General features: G+C 44.7%; 1 protein-coding gene and 1 long non-coding RNA gene across 5 annotated transcripts; one reads left to right on the forward strand and one right to left on the reverse strand.

Moving 5' to 3' along the window:
* Positions 1-4: 4 nt before the first annotated feature.
* Positions 5-5,108, forward strand: LOC144456965 (uncharacterized). Its single transcript, XR_013486212.1, has 2 exons — positions 5-492; positions 4,306-5,108. It is a non-coding gene; the product is annotated as an uncharacterized LOC144456965 (long non-coding RNA).
* On the reverse strand, positions 659-15,329 carry ADCK2 (aarF domain containing kinase 2). Of its 4 annotated transcripts, XM_020997948.2 has the most exons (10): positions 15,074-15,329; positions 13,647-14,607; positions 12,831-12,977; positions 11,372-11,500; positions 10,243-10,338; positions 8,747-8,995; positions 6,301-6,429; positions 5,268-5,321; positions 3,943-4,114; positions 659-1,566 (listed from the first exon to the last, which is right to left on the reverse strand). In XM_020997948.2, the coding sequence occupies exons 1-9, from the start codon at positions 15,097-15,099 to the stop codon at positions 3,962-3,964; spliced, it is 1,944 nt and encodes a 647-aa protein (XP_020853607.1). In that variant the 5' UTR covers positions 15,100-15,329; the 3' UTR covers positions 659-1,566; positions 3,943-3,961. The 4 variants fall into 4 exon arrangements, with proteins under 4 accessions (XP_020853607.1, XP_020853606.1, XP_020853608.1 ...); XM_020997947.2 differs by lacking the exon at positions 659-1,566 and having other exon boundaries at positions 2,069-4,114; XM_020997949.2 differs by lacking the exon at positions 659-1,566 and having other exon boundaries at positions 2,069-4,114; positions 14,931-15,329.
* Positions 15,330-17,068: the final 1,739 nt, after the last annotated feature.

Consider the following 17,068-nt stretch of genomic DNA (forward strand, 5'->3'; position numbering starts at 1 on the left):
GCTCGGGGGGCCACGCTGGAGTTTGCAATGCTCTACTTCAGCCAAGTGGGAAAGAAGCCCTGATTCTTCATTCTTGTCACTGCGTCCTTCCCCCCCCCCGGTATAGAAGCGAATGGATTCTTCCAGTTTCGGACCCAACTATGTCTCCCGCTTCGTGAGGGGAAGGGGGTTCAGGATGTGGTCGCGGGGAGCAGCAGGGCCCCTGCTGGTCTTCTAGCAGAGAAAGCGTCTTTCTTCCTGGGGCGTTCCGGTAACGTCTCCTCTGAGTAGGTGCTAGTCGGCCGCGGAGGGGGCGAGAAGTAGCCTGTCTGTCCCTGAGCTCTCTGCAGTGGTTCAGTCCTGGGCGGACTTAGATGATCTCCTAGCAACATTGACGCTATCCGTGGCCCTGGAGTGACGTATCCTGTAACCACGCCTGCCCACTGCCCCACCCCCACGCGAGGAGACGCGGGTAGGAAGACTTTGTAGGACCTAGAACCAAAACGAAGCTAGGTGTGTTCTCTGTATGATTGGAGTTGTAGAGCCGTAAGAAAGGTTTAATTTTATTTTACTTCCCAGTGAATGAAAACTGTTATAGCCCCCAGCATGCATTGACTAAATTGTCCAAAGCACAGATAAAGTTATCGGGTTGGCAACTTTGGTGATTGTGGCAAAATAGTCATTGTAGGTGTCATGGAGTCACAGATTTAGAGCTGGAAGTGCTAGTAATACTAGTAGTAGTAGTAGTAGTAGTAGTAGCAGTAGTGGTGATGATAATTGTAAGTGGTAGTAGTAGCTACCATATAGGTTGCTTTTTTAGGACAGCTAGGTGGCTCAGTGGATAGAGTGCCAGGCCGAGAGTCGGGAAGACCTGAGTTCAGATGCTGCCTCAGACACTTCCTGGCTGTGTGACCATGGGCAAGTCACTTCACCTTGTTTGCCTCATTTTCCTCATCTGTAAAATGAGCTGGAGAGGGAAATGGGAAACCACTCCAGTATCTCTGCCAGGAAAACCGGGAAAATGGGGTCATGAAGAGTCAGACAGGACCGAACAACATGGGTATTTCACTTTAAACCTCAGTTGATCTTCATAAACAATCAGCAAGCATTTATTAAGCTCTGTGTGCCAGAACTTGTGCTAATTCCTGGAGTGAAGAAAGTCAAAAACAGTTCCTGCCCTCTAGGAACTCACATTCTAAGGGAGAAGACAGCATGCAAACAACTATGTAGATGCAAGAAATAAACAAGGTAAATTAGAAATAATCTCAGAAGGAAGGGACTGCTTTAAAGAGCCCTGGAAAGGCACCTTGCAGAGGCTCACATGGGTTAAGTGATTTGCCCAGGGCCACACAGCTTCAATGCCTGAAGCAGGATTTGAAACTAGGTCTTCCTAACTCCATAGTCAGCCCTATAATATATCACTTTCCAAAACAACCTCCCCTGGGCCCCGCTTGTCAGAACCACAGCTCAGTGTAGGTGGAACTTAACTCCCACAATCTGCCATGTCCATGTCTTCTAAAGCGAGGATTGCCATAAGGTCTGCTGCTGATCATCTGCAGATAGACGGTGTCTTCATCCCACCAGGAACTAAACATGATCAAAAGGGTTGAAAATGTAGCCAACTAAATAAAAGTCTCATTTTGAACAGATAATTAAATATACCTCTCTCCTTAAGACACTACTGGGAACTATTGGACCAGAATAGTGTATTCAATGATTGAATGAATAAATAGGCATTTGTTAAGTGCTTACTATACTAAACAGTTGGGATACAAATAGGAAAAATGAGAGGTCCATGCTCTCCACAAGCTCATAATATCATTGAGGGAGACAACACATAAGGTTCTTGTTCAAGGCACAAGAAAGACCTAGAAATGCTACGGGTGCAGTGCAAGGATAGAGGGCCCACTGGTCCTTAAGCTCATTCAATCCCTAGGTCAGATCAGAGTACTTAGAGTCTGAAGAAGGAAAAGGCAAGGAAAAAGACAGTGAAAAATTAATATCTGCCATTACCATATATTAATGTTTACTGTGAATGTTCTATTTTACATTTCTTTTAATTCAAGTAAAGATGTTTTATTATCGTCACTGTCATTTCATCTTTGTCACTTTATTCTTTTACGAAGAGCATTAAGAACAGCTACAATGCAGGTTTTGTACAAACCACATGGAGGGTGGGGAGTGGAGTGTAGTTTATATTTGAACTAATATGGTATTTTCTGACCATCCAACAGGCCCAGCTATTCAATTCAATTCAACAAACTCCTTATTAAGTCCCTGCTGTTCAGAAAGCACCATACTAGGTAGTGGGAGGGTTATACTTTTTAAGCTTTTTTTTTTAAAAAACTTCCGTTTTTTAAACCAGAATCATAGTCATATCCCAAAAACCCCCACCACACATACATATATACACACACCCCTTTCTTGTAACAAACAGCTAAGTAAAAATGACAGCATTTGTCTAAATGTTCCCGTAATCTCCCACCTCTCTACCCAGAGAGAGGTAAAGTATATTTCACATTCCATACTCTGGCACCAAAATCAGTCATTGCAATTAAAGTGATACAAATTTCGATAATACCAGCCCTGCCCTCCTAGAGCTTACAATCTCACAAGTGCCAAAGGTGAATCTTCAACAAGCCCAAACAGGCTTTTCCCCATTCCCCTATGTTTTCTTCTTGAAGAGCAGTCAGAGTATGGGATCATTGGAAGATAATAACAGTACTACCCTAATATATAATGTTATCCTAAATAATGCCTCACACCACCAAATCTAATAATAAAAGCATCTTATTATTATTAATTTATTATATTGCCAGGCACTGTAATATCCATCTTACAAACATCTCATTTGATCCTCCCAACGACCCTGTGAGGTAGGTGCTCTTATTGTCTCCATTTTATAGTTGAGGAAACTGAGGCAAGCAAACAGAGGTTAAGTGACTTGCCCAAGGTCACACAGCTAAGAAATGTCTGCGGTCACATTTGAACTCTGCTTACTGACTCCTGGCCCAGCACTTTGCACTGTGGCGCCCCCTGGCACCCCCAGAGCACTGAGAGGTTAAATAATTTGTCCAGTTAAATGGCTAGTATGTGTTAGAGGCGACACTTGAATCCAGGTCTCTAACCACTAAGCCATGCTGCTTCTCACAGTAATGTATACACTAACCAAAATCCTATTTTGTGCTTACAAGGAAAGAAATGGAGATTACTCTGTAACTGGGGAAAAGGAGAAAGGTGATAGCCTAGAATTCTCTTTTTTCATATGGCATACATGCCGTATGTTATTCAGAGGAAAGGGGCCACCACTTCCCTGCTCCTTGTCTGTAGTACCCCCAGACTTATGTTGTGTTCAGTAATAGCATGCTCCTTAACAAATGCTAAACAATGTTGTAATCCCCACTGACAATGTTACCCTTATTTATTAATATCATAATAATAATTATAGCTGATTATATATATATATTTAGCACTTCAAGATTTGAAAAGCTCCTTAGACATATTAACTCATTTGAGCCTCACAACACCCCTGTGAGGTAGGTACAGTTATCCCCATTTTACAGATGAGACTAAGGAAGGATAAGTAAATTATACAGGGGCAGGATTCAAACTCACCCCTCCTGAGACCAAGTCTGGGACTCTATTCACTTCTCCATCTAGCTGCCATGGACCTTAAGCCCAAAAGAGAGACAGAGAGTGAATGTGTCTGTGTATGTTGGGGTGGGGATGGTAAAGGAAAGTATTCATTCTCTTTTACAGTCAGCTCATTCACATCAGCCAGGGTGCCCTGGCCTAATAAAGTACTAGTACTTAGGGTATTGACAAGTTCCTTTCCCCATGTACTTCAGCCAATCAAGTTGTCTCAGAGTCTAGCAGTCAGCCTTCTTGGAACCAACCCAGAATGAAAGGAAGATGGTGCCCTGGCTGTCCCAGGATAGCTTCATGAGCGATGCTGGCATTTACCTGGTGAAACCCCATGCCTTCACCATTGCAGCCAGGGGGGAAATGCCGAGTTTTTTAGAAGAAAGGGTTTGGCTGCCTCCAAGATATCCAGTTTGGGATCCAGGGAGCGGCCGAGCCCTTCTAACACCATGATCGCAAAGACAATGGAGGCAAAGTTACTCTCGAGCTTGACCTGAAATAGCAAGAACAGAGGCAGAGCAGTGCTTTTTAAAGTCTCATCATATACATGCTAGTGCCCTCAGTGGCACTTTCATCCTTTCAGGTGTATACCCTCCACGCACTGCCTCACCCTATAGCTTCTCTAACACTATGAACTCCGACCAGTCCCAATCTAATTGTACATTTTTCTTTTTTTTTCTTTAGCCTTAATCACTGAATGGGTATTGCCTCAGTCAGACCGAGACCTGGGAAAGATGTTAATTTAAAAAGGCCATCTCCAGTGGTCCTGATCTATATCTCAGCACTGGATCCAGATGGCTCCGGAGAAGATGGTGAGGCTGGTGACGACTTTGCACAGCCCTCCCTCACTTAAATCCAATTCACCTGCCATGGCATCATTTCCCTGAGGTCACGGTCCTCTTCCAGAATGAAGGACAAACAACAGCAGCTGTCCGTGGGGTTTTCTTAGCAAAGATACTGCAATGGTTTGTCGTTTCCTTCTCCAGCGGATCACTTTTTATCATAACTCTCCACTATGACCTACCTGTCTTAAGTAACCCGAAGAGCATAGCTCATGGTTTCATTGAGCTACTCAAGCCCCTTTGCCACAGCAAAGCAATAAACCAGGAGACATGTGTCTGTGTATATATATACATACACATGCATGTATAAGTGTGTATACAAACATATATATACCCATGTATATAGAGATTCTATGACTTGTGCTTTTATTTATATACATATGTCTACACATGTATATGTATATAATGCACATTTACATGCATGCATGCATGCATACATTAAATTTTTACTACTTCCAATTCCTTATCAAAACAAAAACCAGGTTAACAGGGTTGGGTATAGAGGTTTTTGGTACCTGCTCTAATGGGTAGTAGTCAATTAACAAGTATTTATTAAGTGCCGACTATATGCTAGACACTATTTATCCTTTGTAACTCTTAGCCCAATTTATTTTTGAATTGCCGCTACTAAAGTGCTTTACAAGAGTTTATTCTTACCTAAACTAAATATCCCCTTCTCCCTGGCCAAATCCTGTTTGTACCATCAGGTTGCTGCAACCGCGCAGCCCAATTTTAGGGTACCCTTCTGGTGATTCTTAAGCCCATGCCTGTAGGCAGAAGGTCCAGCTTAGAGTCTGGGCTTACCTTATGGGTCATCAGCAACTTAAAGACGCTGGAGAGAAGGTTTGATACTTGAAGCTGTTAGGAAAAGCAAACCTTATTACACAGCCAGAAAGTACCACTTCCCTCCTCGCCCCCCCCCCACACACACCAAAAAAAAGGTCAGGAAAGAAGAGGAGCTCATTGACTGCTCAAGAAGAGTATAGGGACTCCCCAGTCCCTGAAGTCCATGTGACTGCTTTATTCAGGAGGGCTAGTTTAAACAGGGGGGAAAGGGGTAGGGGTGGGGATCTTAAAACTGTTCAGTCTAAGGATCCTTTCTCTCTTCGGGGCAAAAGACCCTACAGATCACCTCCATGCATTTCCCATCACACAAAAAACAACAAAAAAGTCACTAGAAGGAATAAGAAGACTGGTCCTCCTTCCAGCTGTATCTCCAGAGCTGACCTGTGGTCATTTTCTTACATAATTTAAGTGAACTATTAATTTACTTAAATATAGGCTTATGGGTCTAGAAGCCATCTAGCCCAACCCCCTGATTTTAAAGATGAGGAAATTAAGGCCCAGGAAAATCCTTGCCCAGGGTCACACATATAGTAAGGTTACACATGTAGTAAACATCAGAAGTGTGATCAGGCCCTCTGATGCCAGATTTCTTTAACATTCTGTCTCCAAGAGACCTACCCAGAGTGCCTAATGACCTATGGCTGGAAGACTTAAAGGAGGAAAACGTGGCGACTTCCTATGTCCTTCATTTTACTGTTTCTCCCCCCACACCACGAAGAATGTAAGCTCCCTGAAGGAAGGGAATGCTGAGTTGTTTGTTTTTTTTTTATCCTAGCATAGTGCCTTGCAAATATTAGGCACTTAGCATGCTTATTGGGGTTAGATTGGATTGATCTGCCTTAAAACAGAGACCACAAAGTCCTTCAGTCGGAAACATCTCTTCCTCTCCCCAGCTCTTTCTCTGTCCTATCAGAGAAAGAAAGCACTGACCAAGCCTAAGAAGAGGGTTCTTTCCTGCTTTGGTTGTGTCCCCGTCTCATGGCCTGCCTACCTTCTCCAGGGTAATGGTGTTCTTCCTGGCCTGGGTCACTAGCACCGCCATCTCGGTTTTGAATTTCTCCACATCCTGGCACTCATTGGCCCGGGCATGATGCAAGATGAGCTCAGCCACTCTTTCACCCTGAAGACCACAAGTAAAGAGAAAGCTTGTAAGTGCCATTCCTCGAAGGTGTTGGCATTAGGAGAAAAGTCAGTTTCAGTTCCCATCTCCCTTAATCATATGGATACTGGAAGACTTGGGGCATGCGACTCACCAATATGGGGTCACAGATTTAGAGCTGGGAGGGACTTTAACTATTCAGTTTAACCTCCTGTTTAACAGATGAGGAAACCGAGGAAGAGGAGGTTAAATGACCTTCCAAAGTCCACAGAGCTAATAATTGTCTGGGGTAAGATTTAAACCCAGGTCTTCTTGACTCGAAGTCCAGTACTCTACTACGTCACGTTGCATCTCACCTGTCTCATCTGTATGCGCTTCACCTTCCCCGCAGCATACCCTCAGATACATTATAGGAACCCAGGATAAAACTGGAACCTAACTCCCAAGGGCAGCTAGGTGGTACAGTGGATAAAGCACCAGGCCTGGAATCAGGAAGACTCCTCTTCCCGAGTTCAAATCCAGCCTCAGATACTTATTAGCTGTGTGACCCTGGGCAAGTCACTTAACCCTCTTTGCCTCAGTTTCCTCATCTGTAAATTGAACTGGAGAAGGAAATGGCAAACCACTCCAGTGTCTTTCCCAAGAAAACCCAAATGGGGTCATGAAGAGTCAAACGTGATTGAAGTATCTGAAGAACAATAACAACAACCTGACTCCCGCATCCCACTGGGCACTTCTGCTACTTAAAAAACTTTCATAGAGAATTAGCTGCCTAAATTTCCTTCACAGTCCTATTCTCTCACCTATTCCAAATATAATTCTATTTTTAGATGCCCAGTCTTTTTCAGTTTTATGCCCCCAAATCACCCACAAACCACCACAGGTCTGTTACAAAAAGCCCAAGCAGCCAGTGGGACCAGGCAGTATGCCACACGCTTAGCATCCATGGCCTCAAAGGGAAGAATGATTTCCCTCTGTGGCAAAATATATGCCACGAGGGAAAAATAAGAGAGAATAACTAGTGTTTTGTGTGTGGCACGATTTGAGAGGCCATATGATGGGGGTGGAGGAGAAAGCAGGTGACTTATTTGGAGTCAGGAAGGACTTCAGTTCTGGTCCTCTCATACTCACTGTGTAATTCTGGTAGGGAGAGAGGGACAAGGAAACAAGCATTTGTGATAAGTGCTCTGCCAGTTATCTTATTTGATGCTCTTATTATTACCATTTTACATAAGAGGAAACTGAGGCAAACAAAGGTTAAGTGATTTGCCCTGGATCAGACAGCTAGTAAGTGTCTGAGCTGGATTTGAACTCCCTTCTTCCTGACTCCAGGCCAAGAACTCAATCCACTGCATCACCTAGCTGCTTAGGCCTGGGCAAATCTCTGAGTATGAATTTCCCCATCTGTAAAATGGGGATCCCTCACGGCTCTAAAATTTTATGTGATGTCTCTGGGACCACAGTCTTTTTCCCTTTAGTAAAATTATAGCAGTCCCCTCCATGGCAAGTTTTCACCACAGCATATACCATCAGCTGTTTTGGAGGCAAAACAATTCTATTAGAGTGTAAGGAAATCTTAAGGATTTATATATACATGTACACACGTGTATCTGTGTGTATGTATGTATGTATGTATGTGTATTCGTACACACAGACACACATATTTTATCGTTGTTATTGTTCAGTCATTTCAGTCATGCCCAGCGCTTTGTGACCCATTTGGGGTTTTCTTGGCAAAGATACTGGAGTGGTTGCCCATTTTCTTCTCCAGCTCATTTTACAAATGAGAAAACTGAGGCAAACAGGGTTAGGTGACTTACCCAGGGTCACAAAGCTAGTAAGTGTCTGAGGACAAATTTGAACTCATGAAGATGAGTCCTTCTAATTCCAAGCCCAGTTGTCTATCCACTGCGCCACCTAGCTGCTCATATGCAAATATATATACATACTTAATATATACACACGCGCACTCTGTGTGTGTGTGTGTGTGTGTGTGTCTGTGTGTGTGTGTGTGTCTGTGTCTGTGTCTGTGGATAGGAGATGCAGTGGATAGAGTTGGCCTTGGAGTCAAGAGAACCTGAGTTCAAATCCTGCCACTAACCTTCACTACTGGTGTGACCAAGTCATTTACTATCTCTTAGCCTCAGTTTCCTTATTTATAAAGAAGCCTCCTAAGGTTCATTGAGCTCCAGATATTTTAAAGCCCACGCCCTCCAGGTAAAATTGGACATTTATAAGCATTACAAGTTGAATGGCAGAGCTCGAGAATCCACAACTCTTGGAATAAAATCAGTGCTCAGACCCTCTGCTTGACCACTCCATGAACCACAAGTCTCACCTGCCCCATGGCCACTGCAGTGAAGACTGCCCGGAAATTCTTCAGGTCGGCTGCCTGCAGCCCCGCCACAATGCCTGCATCCAGCAGGACCAGCGTCAGTGGGGAAGAAGTGGGTCTTACTTCAGACATCAGGGTGTCACACATGTCCCCCAGGCTCCTCTGGTCTTGGCTGTCCTTAGGAAAGTCTGCTCCCTGGACCAAGATGTTCCCAGGGTGTAGGTCGGCGTGGACAAAATTGTCAACAAATATCTGGAAAGGGATTCACATCATGAATAGGTGAGGCCCACCACCTCACTGCCGAGGGGAAAATTCTTTTAAATTTGTGTTCAGTTCTCAGTTATCCACATTAATGGTACGTGTACAAATACATTTTTGTACTAGATCTCTGATTTCATTGGTATAAAGCAACTCCTAATGATGACACTCTCTATTAATGGAGATTAGCTTTCTGTCTGTACCTTGTGGTCCAAGAGAGTGGCCTGGGGCATTGAGAGATTAAGTGACTTGCCAGGGTATCAGGGATAGGGCTTCAACCCAGGTCTTCTGACTCTAGGGCCCACTCTACATCATGCTGTTTCTAATAACAAATACCATAAAGTCTCATTAATTAGGACCTCATCAATAAAAAATCCACCATGCAGATAGGGGCTGGTGAGATTGATGCTTAGCTTTGATTTTATCTGGAAGATGGGGAAAAGGTATCCTCTAGATGAAATAAGACTATAAACTAGATAAGGGATTATTTAACCCATAATTATGTTAAAGCGCTTTCTCAGCACTTATCTGAACTTCTGAAGTTGAACTAATAATATGCCAATTACAAATGATTCTTATCCATTCATTAAAACAACACAAATCTTAGGTCACCTAAGACCTCGAAAAATTTGGTAGCACCTTATTAACCTTATTTTCATAATCATATGTGCTTAAAAGTAACACAACTTCTTTAAAACATCTCATATTTTAGACTTTTCACTGATTCTAATCAGTCTTTCAAATAGTCCAATTAATGGTGCTCAACTAACTATAATCTTAAAAATTACATTTGGACCATTCCCCTTCGTTTGCATTTATGGGTAGTGGGACAGATGGTGTTGAGGGCACCAGGGGCAGTCTGCTGGTGGGCAAAGGGGGATATTGTTTTGAGCCCTCAAAGATGCAGAAAAAGTCATTGGGAGGGGGCAAGCAAACAATCAGCACTGGCTGTGGGTCTTCTAGGAGCACAAGGGGGCCTAAAAGGTTGTGGAGCAGCCCTCTTTCCAACAGTTGGCAGAGAGTGGCACCAGAAACCACCAGGAGCCAGAAAGTAAGGGATCCTTTTGTAATAGGAAGGACCATGCCCTCATTTCGGATTCTGACATTGGTTCATGAGGGTCTAAAGTTGGGCACACCTACAGATGTCACTTCCTTTTCATCTCAGTGCAGGGCACGTTTCCTAGTCCATTCTCCCAGCAAGTAGTCCGAGCTCTGGGACTTTACAGCATCCCAGTTCTTACCATCTTCAGAAGCATGTCTATCCCCAGCTTTGCTATTTTCCCCTTCAGCTTCGTGGGAATCTCGGACTTCTGATAACAGGACACAGGCACACTCTCCTTAAAGCAAGGAGAGAGGGAAGGTGTCAGTTTGATGCCCCTACCTCTCACGAAGACGGGGAGGAGAGGAGTCTTATTAGAGTCTACCCCTTCCCTAGTTAACATATCAAGGTTGCTTTCCCAGCAGACACTTAACCAAATTTCACTCACCCAGGTCAGTCCTTATATAGTCCCTTACCAAGAAGGTATGACAAGAGAGATCACGGGATTTAATGATCCTATGTCACAACAGGCTGGGACCAGTAATCCTGGATCCATCCAGCCCAGCTAGCACTCTGTCTTTGACTGGGATACCACAGGGTACATCCTGGTATATTCATTTCCAATAATAGCAATAAAAATTATGATAGCCATTGATTTTCATAATGACAAAAAAACTTTACGAGAATTATATCATTTAATCCTTACAACAACCTTGCAAAGTAGGTGATACAGGTATTCTGCCCATTTTACAGATGACAAAACTGAGGCTCAGCAAGGTTAAGTGACTTGTCTGTGTTTACACAGCCAGCATCAGAGGTGGAATTTAAACCCTGGTCTTGCTTGGCTCTCTGCCCTCCTGACTCCCTCCAACTACCTCACACTCCCAAGTTGGACATTCCCCACAGGAATCACAGATCTCAGAAGCCACCTTGTCTAACCTGTATTGAATAAGAGAACTCTCTACAACACGTATCTTCCCAATGTTCACTCCTCCAGCCTTTGCTTAAAGGCAAGGGGAAGTCTTCTGTCTTCTGAAGCAGCCCATTCCACTTCTGAATAGCTCCTGTTATTGGAAAGGCTTTTCCTTATATAAAGGCAAATCTGCCTTTCTGGGGCTAAGAGAGGAGGATCTCTGAAGACTTATTTGCCCACAATCACCGAAACAGTAAATGTCATAGCCAGGACTCAAACTGACCACTAGGTCAGTCCTTTTCTCCCTATACCATGCTGCCTCTATTTCTCAGAGATGAACACTGGCCTATCCCAAGTATATTACACATAATGTACACACATACACTTTATATGTAAAATTACTTCCTTTCATTCTTACTTCAAATGTTTCCACTAGAACATCTCTGGTGACAAAGGGTTGCAGAGGAGTAGGGAACCTGACAAAATTCACATCCAGGAAATTGTTTTGGAAGCACTCTAGATTCTGGGCTTCGTAACGCAAGTCAGTCTGTACAGAAAGAAAGGATGAGAGATGAAGGTGTACTTTGTTTAGCTTCTGAAGCCCCTCACAGTCTGGCCCTCAACTCTCTTCCAATCTCATTGACCACTACTCCCCACCACACACACACACTGCAATGCAGCCAAACTGGCCTTCTCTCAGATCCTGGAACACGACTCCATGTCCCATCTCTATGGCTTTGCACTAGCCATAACCCATGCCCAAAATGCACACAGCATCCCTCTCTTCTTCCAAGATGCCCTTTAAGCATTATTTCCCACAGGATGCCTTTCCTGATTCCTTCAAACTACTTTGCATTTAACTTTTGTTCCTGTTGAGTCATTTCAGTCACGTTTGACTCTTCATGACATTTGAGGTTTTCTTGGCAAAGATGCTGGAGTGGTTTGCCATTTCCTTCCCCAGCTCATTTTACAGATGAGAAAACTGAGGCAAACAGGCTGAAGTAGCTTGTCCAGGATCACACAGTTAGTATCTGAGGTCAGATTTGAACTCAGGCCCGGCACTCTGTCCACTGAGCCACCTAGCTGTCCTGCATTTAGCTACTCAAATGATAAGCTCTAGTGGCAGCAAGCAAAACAAAAACATAGCATATGAATTTGTTTGTTATACTTTCTTCAATTCAATTCAATAAACATTTATTAATCACCTTCTACGTGTCAGGCACTGTGCTAGATACCAGGGTACAAAGACAAATATGAAGCAGTCCCTGACAGAGTCCCTGCCCGCAAGGAGCTCATGTTATGATAGAGGAGGATAACACATCAAAGGGAATAGAAGATAGATATAATTCTAGATCAAAATCCCTCTTAGAGATAGGAGAGGGAAAGAGTGCACTCCTAGACATGGCCCTCCTCCTCCTCCTCCTCCTCCCCATAAACATGGAAACCGTATTCTCCCCAAATCTCAGATATCTATTTTCTCACATTACATGGGCCACCCTATGTCCCTGGGACACAGATCTTCTAATGTAAGTAAACACAAAATTATACAAAGCAATTTCAAGAGAGAGATCACTCCTGGAAAGACTGAGAAAGACCTTGTGTAAGAGATTGAACCTGAGCCTTGCCTGAAGGAAGCTGGGGAATCTATGAGGCAAAGATGACCTTGCCTGGAGGTTGTCCAAGGCATGGAAGAGGATGGAATGTTGTGTATTCAGAACAAGCAGCAGGCCAGAGTTTGGTCTTCAAGCCCTTCTCTACTGGACACATACTATACTTACACTTGCTGGTCATTAGTCGTTCTATATGGCACATTCAGTCTACTTCATGTACACTTCCCATAACTGCTGTACAGTAGGGGAGGCCCCAGATATGCTCACCTGTTGGACCATGAGCTTCTCAAACTCTTGTACTATCTCAGTCAAGCTGAGCCACTTGATTCCAGGAATGAGTCCGAGGATTTGACTGCCTGTCTTCATCAGTACCAAATCCACCTGTACTTGAGCAAGGAGCCCAGGATGTAGCACCTACAGTAGAAAAAGGTGCAGCAGTGACCAGGGCAGGGCACTTCCAGCCATGTTACGTGGAATGCTTACAAGGTTCATGAAACCAGGTTGGCGCCACACCAAGGCAAAAGTAAGACATTCATCAGATATCTCCCTGCTTGCCATTCCTTGACCTGCGGCTGAGATATGCTATACTGGCCAGCAACGTTTCTAGTACACACTGGACTAGGGCTAGGCAGAAGCTGGGTTCCAGATCCCCCCGTGCTCAGCAATCATCGCTTCAATTAGCATTTTCAGTGCAGTCTTCTCCAGAACCATAGAAGAGCACTTTGATCTTCCTATTCAGAGAACTAAGGGAAACCAATTAGACAAGTAACTTCAGTTTCCCCATATATCAAATTAGAAAGGTTAGAATGGATGATTTCTATGACCCTTATACTGCTAATGTTCCATAAGTCTAAGTTACCAATTAAATCTATAAGTTATGTATGGTACCATGCAGGCACTTGGCAAAAATGTGTTTGAACCACAGAAATGAGTGGAGGGGATGCAGAAGAAGGCCTTGGCACATGAGTAGGGCTAATCTAGGAATTTTTCCAGGGCATAACTGGAACTCTTTAGTAGTTTTGGAGGAGGAAAAGGACCTGGTTAGGCAGGGGATATGGACCCACCAGAAAAGCACGAACTTACTTTAATAGCTGCTGGGATGAGGTGTTTTGGCCCACGTAGACAGTCAGCAGGTGGGGTAAGAGATGTGTCTCGTTTTGATGCAGTCAGGTAGGACATGGGGAGAAGTAGATCTTCTGGAAAAGCTTGATCTGTCAATGTCCCTTTAGGCTTCTGCCCCTTCCAAAAATATCCTAAGAGCCTCCCCAGGCCTGCCACCTCCCAGGCTTCGAAAGAGGAGGTCCCCTTAGAGGCCTCCACAAGTTTCTGGAAGCAGGCATGGTCGAGGAAGGCAGTATCCACATAAGCTTTGTACACCTGGGCCACACAGCCTGAGCCTACCGGCTGCTGACTCTCAAAGTGAAGGGCTCGCCCCCACTCACTCCCAAACACCTTCTGGAGCAAGCTCTGGGTGTGAGCCCATGTGTGGGGGGCCACTTGAACATGCAGCCGGGAGAACTTGGTACAGAACTCCTCGGAGAAAAGATCCCGCCTGGTGCTTGCCCACTGGCCCAGTTTGATGTATGTGGGGCCTGAGGACTCCGTAGCCATCAAAAGCCAGTTCAGCCAGAGGGTATAGAAGCTGGGAACCAGGCAGGTGAAAGGGTAGAGCAGAAGAAGAGGGGTGAATTTCACCAGCAGAACACAGGCCCGGAGCCATATTCGGAGGCCAAAGGCAAAATTCAAGAAAAGACAGTTTACGTACCCAGTTTTGGAAAGGTTGCCTGCCAACCTGACTTCCTTAGGGGTGCTCTTACAAGTACCTGTCTGACCCCAGTTTCCAGGGGACACCATCACGATCCCTCCTGAAGTCAAAATGAGTTTGGGTAATGAGCCCAAAAGAAGCCAGCAAATCCTGGAATTGGGTGGGCATACAATCTGTCTGCATCTCCATCTAAGCAAACAAGATTTCTGCCTGACCTCAAAGCACCTTAGGTGGGACAGGTAAGTCTTGATAGAGAATCGCCAAGAAGTCATGATGCCCCTGCAAACGAAGGCAAGCATTTTCAGTTCTTTTCTTTCCTAAATACCAGGGACACCCAGCTCCCTTGGGCTATCAAGGAGCAGCTGTTTGGCTTGTCTCCATCTTGGGAGGGATTAAATGGCCACAACTAAATGATCATAGCTAAACTGATTCCCCCATGCAACTGTGAACATCAGGTTCGCCCCTACCAAGCAATAGCATGGATTCTTGCTTGCTCCCCCCCACCTGGGGGAGGCCAGGCCAAACCTTCAGATTCTCTGCCCCAACCCCCTCCAGGCAGGCCAGCAAGTGTAGACTCCTAGCTACGAAACCCACAACCTAACCTCCGTCAGAAGAGATCTGGCTGGCAACAGGGAGCGGTCAGCGTCTGCCCTAGCACTTCACCCCTTGAATGAATCTCCCTGGCCTGGTGATGGCCTCACCACCCCACGCTGGTACATTTCACCCAGTTGACAGCCTGCCCCACCTGATCAGTTTCCCTCCCCTCTGCATGTTTCCTTGGCTCTGAAGTTAAAATGGGGTTTATTCCCAAGGGCAAGCTGGCATCCCTGGGAGACTGTGGCCCCTCTGACCCGGAGCAGTTCCTCACTGCCCTGGCTCCGATTACTTTAGGATGGCCAGCCCTGGCTCTCAGCGGCCAGCACAACCCTGTTTCTGAGATCAAAGGCCGACTACCCTGAGAAACCAAACTGAAGCACGATTGAACTACGGGCATGGAAGGACTTCCGGGAACTGATGAGCCCTGCCCCCTTAAAGCGGCAGTAACTTGGAAGGTGGAGCCACTTCATTTTTACCTCTTTCCGCCTAGGGAGTTAAAGAGCAAACCTCTGTGGGCGCTGATTCCAGAGTAAAATGCAACAGTCACCAGGTATCAGTAGTGCCTCATTTCAGGAGTCTGCAGCCCTATGGAAGTGACCGGCCAAGATTTCATGCAGTCATTTAATTTCAGATCTGAACACATCAGCAAACTCATCTTAACATTTAGAAGGCCACTATATATTCAAGATGAGGCAAAAGTCGCCATGCTATTAATGCAAAGACAACTGGAATATGAGACAAAATAAAGCAAATTTGTCTTAACTGCAGACATGAATGGACCCCCTTGTTATCCTCTTCTAAAGTGGGGAGGCCAGGGCTCTGTCTAAGAGCATCAGGAGTCACTGAGTTGAAGATTCCCATACAGACCTGGTGAGTGGTGTTAGAGTACCTTAGATGGACACATTGTTGCCCTCCTCTTAGGTAGCACCTGGGGGGCACCCCATAATTTTCATGAGGGCTCTTCCAGAGGAGGCTACCCCAAGTTCACAGTACTCTGTACATTCAAAACCATAACCCATGAGACCCTGCTAATGTGTTAACTTGTATTAGCCTGAGGGCATAATTCATTCAAGCAAAGGCATTTAAACAACCCAAAACAGGTTTGTATTAAATTAAGCAACAACTGTGCCAAAAACTCTGCTAGGAAATTGAGATACAAAGACAAAAACGAAATTGCCCTCAAGAAATTCACATTTTATTGGAGGACACAATGTGTGTATTTATAATCAATAGTCAATAAACATTTATTAAGTGCCTCATTATGTGCTAGGCACCATGCTAAGTGCTGAGGCTACAAATATAAAAAAAAAAAGTCCCTGCCCTCAAGGAGCTTATACTCTAATGAGGGAAGACACACACGAAAGGAAGCTGAAAAGTGTTCGGGAAAGAGGGAATAAGAAAGTACCTGCTGAGCCGTGGTAGAGAAATGCCAGGGTAGAGCAACCACGGGAGAAAAGAGATGTGGGAACTGAACTCTGTTCCTCAAACAGAGGTTTGAAGTTCATGGCTCCACCCTCCAATCCAAGAGGTGGAAGCCCTGGTGGAGTTGGAGGCCCAAGGTTAATAAGACCCTACCGGATGATGAGTTTATCCCAATAATGAGTCTCCTGAGGCTAGGTCAAGTTCAAGAAGTCCCAAAGTAGTGCAGCCAGCTAAGCACTGAGATGTCCCAGCTGGCCTCTCCCCTTAAATGGTGCTTTAGAGTTCATAGCTCCACCCATCAGAGGGACAGTATATTTTGTATATGAGTATTTACAAAATAATTGTGGGAGAGGAAGTGGGAGAGACACTATAGTTGGGAGATTAGCCTAGGCCTCATGTAGGAGGCAAAACTTACTTGAGCTGGGCTTTGAAGGAACCTAGAAATTTTGAAAGGCAGAACGTCAGGAATGAGTAAATTCCAGGCATGGGAGGATAATCTGTGCAAAAGCATGGAGGTAGGGAAATAAAAGAGTGCTGGATTTGGTGTCAGGAAGACCTGAATTCAGATCCTGCCTTAGATGATTTCTGGGCAAGTCACTTAAATGCTTTCAGCCTCAATTATTTTTTTTTTCTGTCCGTAAAATGGGGATAATAATAGCACTTAGCTTACAGGGTTATTATGAGGGTCAAATGTAACAATATATGTAAAGTGCTTTGCAAA

Source organism: Phascolarctos cinereus, unplaced genomic scaffold (genome assembly GCF_003287225.1).
Source record: "Phascolarctos cinereus isolate Bilbo 61053 unplaced genomic scaffold, phaCin_HiC Scaffold_1;HRSCAF=81, whole genome shotgun sequence".
Taxonomy (NCBI): domain Eukaryota; kingdom Metazoa; phylum Chordata; class Mammalia; order Diprotodontia; family Phascolarctidae; genus Phascolarctos; species Phascolarctos cinereus.